Source organism: Odontomachus brunneus, unplaced genomic scaffold, assembly GCF_010583005.1.
Source record: "Odontomachus brunneus isolate Ranch 3 - 2012 unplaced genomic scaffold, Obru_v1 Obru_scaffold_203, whole genome shotgun sequence".
Classification (NCBI taxonomy): domain Eukaryota; kingdom Metazoa; phylum Arthropoda; class Insecta; order Hymenoptera; family Formicidae; genus Odontomachus; species Odontomachus brunneus.
Window position 1 is genome coordinate 408,278 of NW_022639653.1, and position 11,652 is coordinate 419,929.

Consider the following 11,652-nt stretch of genomic DNA (forward strand, 5'->3'; position numbering starts at 1 on the left):
GTGGTACACGCTTCCGAAATGTTGAAGAAGTGCGAGAATGGGTGGACGAATGGATTGCTTCGAAACAAACATCGTTTTATCGAGATGGTATCGCCCAGTTGCCAGAAAGATGGCAAAAAGTTGTAGAAAGTGATGGAAAATACTTTCATTGAAATAATTTAAATAAATTTTTTACAATAAATGCTTTTTCTCAGTATTTTTTGGGCGGAAACTAAGTTAAGGTCCTAATACAATTATATTTGGTGCCTCTCCCTCTCTTTATTAATATAATTAACAATAACACAATAAAACTTATTAGTTCAAAGGTATCCAAGGCAAATTGGCGATTCCTGTGTTAAGGGCGGACAAGAGATTTTTCTCATTGAAGCATCGCAAGGAAGGCTCCGAGGAATGGGGCATTGTGTCGGATGTTATCGTGGAGGATGGCAGTACGATTGTCACTCTTAGAAGTATTCTTCAAGTAAGTAAAGGAGGAAAAGCATGACCGTCTGTAATAATCGACTTCAATAAGTCTTGCGTTTTATAGGTTCACAATCATTTCGCACAACCGATATCAGTTTACTACATGACGAAACGCGGAAACGAAGTGGAGTGTGTAGGCACAGTGGCACCTGACGAAAAGCTCAATTTGCCACTGGATGCTGTTTACACCCCAACAAACATCTACTGGCTGTTCTTCAGTGTCGACGGGTATATTTGGATTCTTTTAAATGGCTCTAATGTTCATTTCTTTTCCAGCTGTTGTACACAAATATCCAATAATTTTATAAAATATAAAAGAACATGAATGTAAAACATAAAATATACAAAATGTAAAGATCTCTTTATAAAATATTCACGATAGAATTTCGATATGCGAATACTTTTTGATTGTCTCATTTCGTTCAGATATATGGTATCGGTAGAACCATTTATTTGGAAGGATCTGCAGAAGACAGTTTCAATGACGAAACTTTTGAAATGCGAATCTCGATTTAAACAAGATGTTACAGAACCATTTTACATCCAGGTAAGTACTTTCTTACATATAATGAAACATTTTTACCGATTGATAAATATCGTTGATCGTTAAAATTCAAACAAATTAAACAATTAGAGGTATTCGTTTACAGGCATTGGGGGAGATCGAGCAGGTGTATTTCGAAAATACCAGTCGTCACACCATGGCTAGCACTATCTACAACGTACATCTGTACCCGTCTGTGTACCTGAAGAACTTTTTGCCAATTGACATCATTATCTGTCTGCCTGGTACCGCGCAGGAAAGCCTGCTTGAAGCTAGTGCCTCTCTGCAAATTCCTACAATTGATCCAGCTAAATCATATATAATTATCAAGGTGAAACATCTGTTTATACGTTAACAAACTTAGATCTTTTGTCATTTTGAAATTATCTCCTTAAACTTTATTACAGTTGATAATTACATTATTTTATTATTTAACCAAGTTTATTTCTCTTCATAGCACATTTTTAATTAATTTTAATAAATCTTTAGAGTAGATTTTAACAGATATATTTAAAATATATATATATTCGTTGTGTAGCTGCCTAATTACTTGGAGAAAGATTGGTCGTGTAGAGGCGAGATTGTAGCGAATCCACCGGACTTCGCAGTCTGGTCGTTTGAATCCTTTGATAGCGCACAGAAAGTAGTTCTGGATCTCGGAATGCACACGTCTCACAAGCACGGTTCGATCATCATGGCGCTCTACTGCCCATTCTGGATGTTGAACAAGACCGGGTTGATGCTGTCTTACAGGGTATGTTTGTAGCGATCTGATCTTCCGTCGCACTTCGTGGTAACTTCGATTTTTCACATATTTCGACGCATTTCGACTTGTCATAGTTTTATTAGTGCTATGCTTGCAAAGACAACGTCTTCTTGAGAATTTCAGAAATCTTAATTCATCTTTTCAGAATATTCTTGCACAAAAAATATCTAGATATTCAAGTCCTTTGTCGATGCACATTCCTCTTGTGTCATGGGTTAATGTATGTGTCCTCATCCAATTGTCACCCTTTTTGCACAGTATCCATCAGTGTTTTGCTAACTAACCACTATCGTTCTTTGCCCGATCAGTATCCTGTATTGAACATGCTCCGTTATTTTCCAGAAATCAAGTAAAGGTGGCAAAGAGCACTCGAGTCCAATCAAGGTAGAGATCTAGAGAATTTCCTGTAATCGTGTCGCATTATTTTATGCTTCGTTTAGATAGTCAATTACTATTTTTCGCAAATAGTTGGGAGAAAATTGGGATTACTTTGTATCTTGTTTTAATCGCGAATCACTTAATTATTATTATTATGCAAGCTATCTTTCGAATTATGAGCTAATTACGAATGTCTAAATTTTATTGTTTGCCGTAAAAATGTACGTGGGGCACGTCTTTCAGAAATTCGTTTCCGCTATGAAACCACATCAGCAACGCGCACAGTACAGGAGGAGGAAAACGCGCGCGGTGATGCAACGTTTTATTTAATATTATCTCGCTGTTCTCGTGGTTGTGTACGCAATTACTCGATTATTGTGAGATAACAAATGTGTTTAGTCCAGTTCGTGTCGCGAGAAACTAACCAGCTTATCATCGTGTTAGATTACCATCGTGTTAGATTACCATCGTGTTAGTTCTAACGCGTTCACTTTAACAATCACACTTGTGCAAAAGTAGTTCTAATTGTGAATCGCATCTTTTCATACATAACTCAAACACACTGGCTATTATCGTGTACGCTTCACTATGTCGATCTTTTTTGTATTGATATAATTTACTCTCATCAGGTTTATATTTGGATTCTTAATTCATTGTGTTTTTAGAGCCTTGAATTTCCAAACGTTTGTATACTTAGATTCCTAGGTGTAAGGTGTATCCCAGTCGTAATGCAAAGTTGACGAAGCTTGTACAGCGACGTGCGTAACAAATTCACCGGCTGTCGTCACATTAACTGCATGATGCTCCAAAGAAATTTATCGGTATTGAGACGGAAGTATTTAATCAGATTGGTTTCTTTCAGGCCACGGACGATCATCTGAACGTTCTGTATCATCCGGAGCATTTCAAGGGACCCATTCTGTTCTCATTCCGCTCCAAAGCCTTCTTCGGCAAGAAAAAAGCTATGATCAGGGTGGAGGACGGCGATTGGTCCGATAAATTCTCCATCGATGTTGCTGGCAGTGAGGGTGTGGTGGCCTGCAAATATAATGGGATAACTTACCAGGTTCTTACATTGATAATCTTTTATTGCTTTTCACAGCTAATATCATATATTTTCTATGTATTTGTAATAGACAGATACAAAGGATACAAAATGGAATAACGCTTACTTCTGTTACAGATCGGCGTGCACAATCAATTGACTTATAACTCGTTGACCAAGCAAATTACATTCACACCATATTACATACTCATCAACAATGCAGACTTTCTCATAGAGTGCCAAGAGGCCGATCGACCAGCTGACCCAATCATCAAGGTACTTTAAGAAGAGATATTTTCAACATAATTATAATACTATGAATATCATAGATATACATTAAATTCACAAATATGATATCATTATATTACCATACATTTATCATCCGGTCAAAACTTTGTAATATTAACTTCATGCTATTATTGTATCCATAGGTGCCTCCCGGCGAATGCGCAGCCTTGTGGCCTCGTACTGAGCACGAGAATAAGACTTTGAAGGCGAAGGTCTCGGGTCAACCCGAAAAAACTGCTGCCTTCATTTATACAGACAGCCATACGACTCTATTAAAGCTAGACAATAAGGTAGTGCAACGTTGCATCCATCTTTGTTGTGAAACAATTTGTAGTTAAATAATTCTCTAAGTTACTAGCGTATGAGCTATTTATATATTCCTCTGAATATTCACCGAAATACTTAACTGCAGTAACAGAAAAATTAAGTGTTCTCACGAGCCTCTAACAATACTGGGTTTTTTACCGTAGTATGGAGGGATTAACGTAGACGTACAAATAAACGAAGGCGGTGTTTACATCTCCATGTCGGCTTATAGTCCAGGCAACGCGCCAGCTTTAATTATTAACCATACATCGTACACTATCAATCTTTGGGAGAAAGGTTCGATTAATATTAGGTACGTGAAAGATGCGTCAGTGACTTGATTGTTAAAAATCAACAACACAAGACTGTCCTACGTTCATTGCGTTTATTTTATGAATACCGATGTTTGTACATGGACAGGTCCGTGCAGTCGTACAACAGAATGTTTTATACCTGGGAAAATCCAGCGGGCTCACGGAAAATACTTTGGGAAGACAGCAACGGCAAAGAAATTGAAGACAATCTTCGTAAGGTAAAAACCAAAGAAAGCATATTTGTAAAGTGCAGTTTGTGAATGTTTGTGAATGAACGCTTCTCTTTTCCAGGACAATCTTGGTGCCTTTCAATTGCCGGAGATAAATGAGGAAATATTCTATGTGTCGTTCTTAGATGGCACTCAGCGAGTACTTTTGTTCACCAAGGCTCTAAAGATCGCCGAAGACTGCCAGTTGGCCGGTGATCTGGAAGTTATCGATCAAGAAATCACGATAAACATTCACGGTATTGGCTTCTCCCTCGTGAACAACATTACCAAGTCCGAATTGTTGTACATGTGCATCGCTAGGTAGATATACTTTTCGATATTAGATCAAAATTAGACATATATTTTCGACGAAACCGAATGAGTTTTTGCAGTTACATATGTCTAATTTCGGTAATATTCCGTAACTTTTCATGACAATATCCAGGAAAATTAATTATACTTTATCGTGATCTAGCTCTGGAATTATATGGGAAACATGTAAAAACATGGGCGGTCGGTGGCGAGCGTTAAGCGCCAAAGAGGTCAATGCCATCGAGGAAGGATATCAACATTATCAGAAAGAACTGCAAATTAACAAGGAAGCAGATTATCGAGTTATGCTGGAGCCGAAACTGATGGTAAAACGAAATGTTTTAACTTACGTTTTCTGCTGTATTATCTTTTAATTTCCTGTCTCTGACTTTTCAATTCTCTGCTTCTATTTTCCTATTTCCAGGTGGATTATTTAAACATGGAGATGCTGAAACCGCACCGCAGATTCATGCGACGTACGTTCCAGACCGGACTCTGGCTACAGTATCGCACTTCGGCACATCAGGTCCAGATGCATGCGAAGATCAATCGTCTTCAAATCGACAATCAGTTGTCGGAATGTATCTTCCCGATCATACTGGCACCGGTCCCGCCGCCGAAGAGTGTCACGCAAAGCACAGGTATCAGATTATGTGTTTCGTGCGATGAAATTTCGTGTTTTTAAGGATATTGACACGTCCTATTTATACAGTAATGAAACCGTTCGCCGAGCTCAGTATGGTCAAGCGCCTGTTAGAGCATAGCAACGTGCAACAGTTCCGTTACTTCAAAGTACTCGTACAAGAATTTCACATCAAGGTGGATATCGTCTTCATAAATGCGATAATGGGCCTTCTCGAGGCGAATGAAGTGAATGACACGGAAGAAGTAAGTGGCGAAATAAATAATACTCAAAATTCGTTCATTGCAATAAAAAAATTGAGATGATTGAAAACTAATACTTGGTATTTTCAAAATATATAAAACATAACAAGTTTTTAATTTATTCTTCTTGTCGTTTATCTTATCTTTCGTTTTAGAGTGCGTTATTCCGAAACGATATGAAATTAGTCAATGAACCGCTGATGTATCACGTCAGTCTTATCACCACGGCCGAGCAGAAGAACTTCTTCGATTTGTTACACTTCTCGCCACTTAAGGTTTGTCACAGTTCAATCGCAAACATTTACAGTTAGTCGCTCTGTACTGAGTCGAGTTTTCTTTTCTTACACGCAGATACACATCAGTTTTTCGATGACCGGCAGCGGAAGTGGACCCTCAGCGCTGCCGCAAGTACTTAACGTGCTGTTGCAAGGAATTGGCGTGACACTGACGGACATCAACGATATTGTCTTCAAGTAATGTGTCTGTTGCTCTCACCGGGCTCTTACTGATATCGGAAAATTCAATCGAGCATTAAATCCTTGCATTTTACTAGTCCTCGCGTCCTAAAGAAATTCGCATCGAAATTCGTATCCAAAGATTCTTTCATTTCTCAGATTCTTAAATTTTGAGATATTTAAATCGTTTTATTGTGTACAGGTTGGCGTACTTTGAGAGAAGTTATGTATTCATGACTCACAAGCAACTCATCTCCGAAGCAACCACTCATTACGCAGGCCAAGCGATCAAACAAGCGTATGTACTTGTGCTAGGACTTGATGTTATTGGCAATCCCTACGGACTAGTGATAGGAACCATGAAGGGTATCGAAGATTTGTTCTATGAACCTTTTCAAGGAGCTATACAGGGTCCAGGAGAGTTTGCGGAAGGCCTGTATCTCGGAGTACGTAGCATGTTAGGTCACACTGTCGGCGGGATGGCTGGCGCTGTGTCAAAAATTACAGGAGCGATGGGTAAGCTTTCCTAATTTCATTTTAACTCATTTAGTAATATTTTTATAACACAATAATAAGTGACTTTACTTTTATTGATTTTATAAACTTTGTCCAGCATCTATAATTGTATTTTTGCAGGCAAGGGTATTGCTGCTCTGACATTCGATAAGGATTATCAACGCAAGAGGCAAGAGCAGCTTAACAAACAACCCGCCAATTTACAGGAGGGTATTGTTCGAAGCGGAAAAGGTTTAGTGATGGTAAATATGTGAATTAATTAACTCGTTAATTTATATTTGTTGTAATAACAATTATTTACGTATACTTAATTACCTATTTTATATCACAGGGTGTAGTCGATGGTGTGACGGGTGTAGTAATGAAGCCTATATCAGGAGCGAAGGAGGAAGGAGTAGAAGGATTCTTTAAAGGCTTCGGAAAGGGCGTTGTTGGACTTGTCACCAGACCCACCGCCGGTGTTATCGACTTCGCGAGTGGTTCCTTGGGAGCCGTTAGACGGTATAATCTGTTATAACTATGCAAAAATAATTCTAATAATTTTGCTAATAAAGAATAAGAGTAAACTATATATACATTTTTATACATTACGCGAAATATGCATTTTAGGGCCACCGAATTAAGCGAGGAAACGAAGAAAGTACGGCCGCCTAGATTTTTGCAGCCGGACAGTCTTGTTAGGCCATACATCAAGGAAGAAGCCGAAGGCAATAAAATTTTGATGGTAAGAACTAAACTAACTGCTTAGATGTCTTACTCCCAAAAGATCGTTATATATATCCATAAAAATATTATTAATTTATAAATATTGTTGATATCACACAAAGAGTTAATTTTTTTTACAAAATTTCTTTTGTAGGAACTGGATAAGGGAAAATATGCACACACTGACGTTTACCTCTATCACATATTCATTAACAAAGACGTGCTGTTGCTTACCGACAAAAGATTATCATATCTCGAACGCAGTGACTTATTAGGTGGCTGGCGGGTTAGTATTAAATACAATTGCCATATTTTTATCAATTTCTCGTTCTTACTATATTTAATTGTTCCAGGTTGACTGGACTCACACTTGGAATGAATTCAGCGAATCGCCAAAACTCGTAGAGAGAGGCGTACAGATTTTCACCAAAGACGCCAGCAAAAAGAAAAAGCTTGGCAATCTGTTCGGTAGTGCGGATCAGTCTAAGATAATATTAATAGCGGATCACAATATTAAACAGGTATGCGCGACCGATCGGTCTTAAAAATCGTATATCTTTCACAAATCCATATTCTATTGACTTTACGGTCGGTAATTTAACAAGTTATATTTTTTTACATAATATATTTGATATTTTTAAACTTAATAATTCGAGAATTCTATTTCGTAGTTATTATGCAGCAAGATGCGAGAGCAGATGAATCAGCATGGAGTATAACAGAGCAGCGCACATACGAAACGCTTGAGCGACTTCCAATAGGAAGAAAACGATACTTCCAAGAAAGAAAAAGGAAAGAACGAAAGAGGAAATGTGCTTCTTTATTTCCGGGACGCTTTGCGAGCGAGTTCGCACAATTTCTAGGCGCACTTTCTACGAATACTACTTATAAGACTGATACTACGTAGCCGTGACAACTTAAGCTAGAAAGACACCAAATCGATCATATCGAGAAACCGATCGCGAAAGAGCGTAGTATCTTTTTCATTTTTTATCACAAAAACGTACAAAATCTTTTGTTGTCGGTATCGGTACCGAATGAGTAGTATTAGGTGCAAACAATTCGTCAGAGTTTAATAATAGAATTGTACAATTCCGAAATAATTTTAAAACAGTCACCTTTGTGACTTCTGTACACACTTTTTTTACTTGGCAAGAAGTTTTTTGAGCCCTTTTTCAAAGAATTCGAATCAGTAGGTTCGTTTAAAAAACAGTACTTAATAGAAAAAAAAAGCATCGAAACTTTTGCACCAAACTAACAGTGATTATAGCTACATCACAGAGACAGTATAAAGAAATAATTTTTGTTGAGTTTACATTCATAGTATTCCACTTGTGCGTTTCGTTTGATACAATCATTCAAACGAATCGTTTTAGTCACAGTAAAGTTACCATTTAATCGTATCCTTAGAGACTTATTAGTTTGCGATGATCACGAAATGGAGTGAATCCACTAGTCTTATGATCGTAAAGCATTAAAAATAACCCGAAGCAAACGAAATGAAATAAGAAAAGTGAAAGAACTTCATTCTTACACGCTCGCAAATGAAAAGTTAACGTAAGATCATTTATATATAATTGTTGAATTTTACGTAAATCTCATATATACATCACAGAGGAGAGTTTAACGAATGTTAATTCATATTCTGGAAAAGAACTAATTTCACATCACAAACTACATTGTTAATCATTGTTTTAAAATGTAAAATGAGCGTTATCCTAAGCAATGTGCTCGGCCATTAATAATCAAAAGCAGTAGTACGCTTAACCATTTTTCTGAAAACATTTAGTGGGGACGTTATTGAGAGATTTGCTACGAATGCCACCGACACATTGTTGAGATATAATAAATTTTATTACTGAGCTTTAACGCCTAACACCAGACTATACGTGATAATTCTACCTCGTTATTAATGCTACGTATTAAATTAATAATGTAATACATAAATTAAATGAACTTAAAATTACACTAATTTAAACGTAATTTTCAAAACTAGTTTTTCGTTTGAATTGCTCTCTTTAAAAGAGATATTTTAATAACAGCTTCAATATATGCTTATTGTGTTTATTATGTATTATAATTTGACTGTCATTCTATCGCGCGCATACATCTAATAAAATTATTATAAATGTCTTTTGTATTTTTCGTTTCTCGAATTTAACTTTATCATTTCATCGCACTTTTAAGTTTGCTTCATATCTTTTCATTACATATTATGTCAAATGTTAACATGCTATTATTAGACACATAATATGTATTTTTATTGTTACACGTGATTATTCTTAATTCATTGATATTAGTTTTATTTTATACGTGTTAATTCGGTAAATCTCTTGGCACTTAGCAATAGATAATGTTTCATATATCGATGTCGTAACGCGATCCTGTGATGCACACGACGTATGCATAATTTGCTCCTTCTCTTGTTAATTTTGCGTGGTTGTGTTGCGACAGATCGACATAATTGTCATTTATTCAGGCGTATGTAGGTACTGTTGCGTAACGAAAGTCGGAATTAAGATAGGAGAATTTTTATACACGTGAACACGTAGTTCCATTCGGCGTACCCAATGCAGCCCGGCGGCTCTGAAACTGATGAACTGCAGCAGACTCCGCAATACATCCCCGGGCCTCCACAGTTGCCGGCTTTAGTCAAAGGGCAGAAATTGAAGAGCGTGAGTGACGTTTCAATTGTACAATGTAACAGACAATTATTTGCATATGTTGGTTTTAATAATCCTTCTAAAATTCCAGGGGCCATACACCATCACGGTGACCGATGAGATGGTAGCACGGAGAGAAAAGGAGAATCTAGAGCTTTACAAAGCTTGGGTGCACGAACAACGTAGGAGAAACATGCTGCCTGAGGAAGATGCGGATGAGTACATAGGTGACTTCAAGCAGGCGATGATAAGAAGGAGCTTCGTTCGCAAAGTATTCTGCCTCCTCACGTTGCAGCTGATTCTCACCATTTGTATCGTAGCCATCTTCATGTTTGTGTAAGTGTATTCTATAGAAGTTTTTACATAATCGTTTTTTGATTGTACTTAATTCTATGAATTACTTTCCAGGCTGGACGCACAGAAGTTCATGATATTACATTGGTACTTATGGATTGTCGCCATGTAAGACAATGACCAGTATTGATTATTGAGCTTATGTGACTGTAACTTAAATCTAATTGAGAAATCAACTGATATTTTTTAATAGGATCTTATTCATGATCACCTATTGTGCTGTATCCTTCTCCGTGCACGCCAGACGAACACCTCCATACAATTACATATGTTTGTTTCTGCTGGTAAAAGTCTCATCCGTTTTTGTTTCCTTATAACTGCAATAAAGTAGAGTGACTAATGAAATCATTATGGATATTGCAATTCAGACAATAGCAATGTCCTACTTGGCTGCGTTCGTCTCCGTGTTTTATAGTGTTGAAATGATCCTCATTGCTTTGGGTATGACAGCTATGGTCACAATAATAATAACTTTCATAGCAACATTCTCCAAGGTACTTTTATCTATTTTAATATTTTATTCTGTATTTCTACTTTTAATGAAATAAGTTTTTAAAGTCAGTACATGTGTGGCTTCAGTTGTTCTTTTATGTTTTGATCTATTTTATATTATAAATATGTGTTAATAAGAACAAATTATAAAAATTAATATTAACGATGTGATTGTAGTTTGACTTGACAATGAGAGCAGGCTTACTGATGATATTCGGACTGGTTGCTGTTGTCTCTATCTTCACAATGATAATAATTTTGTTGTTCACTTACATAAGTGTCTTACGTCTGCTAATTTCAATCATTGGAACACTGCTGTTATCTATGGTCAGTAAAATTACAATCTTAAGAACTAATCGGTATATATTTTAATCTTCGGAAGATTTATGATATAAACATAAATAAACGAGGTAATAAATAAATAGTTAACATTAAATGTTTATCTAACGTTTTATGTCGTTTCTAGTATCTGTACTTTGATGTACAAACTATCATGGGTGGACGCAGAGTGGAACTATCGCCTGATGAAGTCGTTTTCGCAGCTACGCAAATTTATGTAGACATTGTACTGTTGTATCAATATTTATTAATGTTTATGGGTTTCTTTCATGATGCATAACAGTCTTAAGATATAATGTATACTATATTGATATATATTTACATTTTTATTTGTATCGTGTGCATATTATTATTAATATAATATACTTTTATATCTTTTTAACAAAACAAAGTTTGCAATATTTAATAGCAACATTTAATGTTTATTTTTAGTATAAAAATTAGTATTTTTAGTATAAAAATAATGAAGAATAAACAAAATTTGGAAATTACATAGAATGTAATTTTAACAAAAATAATATAAAATTTATTTCTTTTTTTACAATGCTATATAAATATAAAGAGATCTGTTATACATTGAAGTTTTCCATAGACTCAAATTTTACCGCGCAATCGAAAA

At 36.2% G+C, this 11,652-nt stretch overlaps 2 protein-coding genes across 5 annotated transcripts in view; both read left to right on the forward strand.

The window, feature by feature from the left end:
• Positions 1–9,318, forward strand: part of LOC116852114 (vacuolar protein sorting-associated protein 13) — an 18,676-nt gene extending 9,358 nt beyond the window's left edge. For 2 of the 4 annotated variants that reach the window (XM_032832139.1, XM_032832140.1), the window contains exons 13-36: positions 299–460; positions 527–690; positions 889–1,009; positions 1,113–1,337; positions 1,545–1,760; positions 2,115–2,156; positions 3,013–3,216; positions 3,334–3,471; positions 3,627–3,773; positions 3,954–4,102; positions 4,210–4,321; positions 4,395–4,633; positions 4,788–4,950; positions 5,049–5,265; positions 5,337–5,512; positions 5,665–5,784; positions 5,861–5,982; positions 6,167–6,480; positions 6,601–6,722; positions 6,812–6,981; positions 7,090–7,204; positions 7,340–7,471; positions 7,539–7,706; positions 7,857–9,318. In XM_032832139.1, coding sequence (XP_032688030.1) covers positions 299–460; positions 527–690; positions 889–1,009; positions 1,113–1,337; positions 1,545–1,760; positions 2,115–2,156; positions 3,013–3,216; positions 3,334–3,471; positions 3,627–3,773; positions 3,954–4,102; positions 4,210–4,321; positions 4,395–4,633; positions 4,788–4,950; positions 5,049–5,265; positions 5,337–5,512; positions 5,665–5,784; positions 5,861–5,982; positions 6,167–6,480; positions 6,601–6,722; positions 6,812–6,981; positions 7,090–7,204; positions 7,340–7,471; positions 7,539–7,706; positions 7,857–7,904 — 3,786 coding nt within the window. In that variant the 3' untranslated portion in view covers positions 7,905–9,318. Of the gene's footprint in view, positions 1–298; positions 461–526; positions 691–888; positions 1,010–1,112; positions 1,338–1,544; positions 1,761–2,114; positions 2,157–2,393; positions 2,460–3,012; positions 3,217–3,333; positions 3,472–3,626; positions 3,774–3,953; positions 4,103–4,209; positions 4,322–4,394; positions 4,634–4,787; positions 4,951–5,048; positions 5,266–5,336; positions 5,513–5,664; positions 5,785–5,860; positions 5,983–6,166; positions 6,481–6,600; positions 6,723–6,811; positions 6,982–7,089; positions 7,205–7,339; positions 7,472–7,538; positions 7,707–7,856 lie in introns of all 4 variants that reach the window. The other 2 variants (XM_032832141.1, XM_032832142.1) reach the window with 2 other exon arrangements.
• Positions 9,319–9,374: 56 nt separating this feature from the next.
• Positions 9,375–11,370, forward strand: LOC116852116 (protein lifeguard 3-like). The gene is made up of 7 exons (XM_032832143.1): positions 9,375–9,860; positions 9,940–10,184; positions 10,257–10,310; positions 10,396–10,486; positions 10,571–10,696; positions 10,872–11,021; positions 11,161–11,370. Exons 1-7 carry the CDS (start codon positions 9,756–9,758, stop codon positions 11,311–11,313), a joined length of 924 nt encoding a protein of 307 aa, XP_032688034.1. The 5' UTR covers positions 9,375–9,755; the 3' UTR covers positions 11,314–11,370.
• The last annotated feature ends 282 nt before the right edge of the window (positions 11,371–11,652 follow it).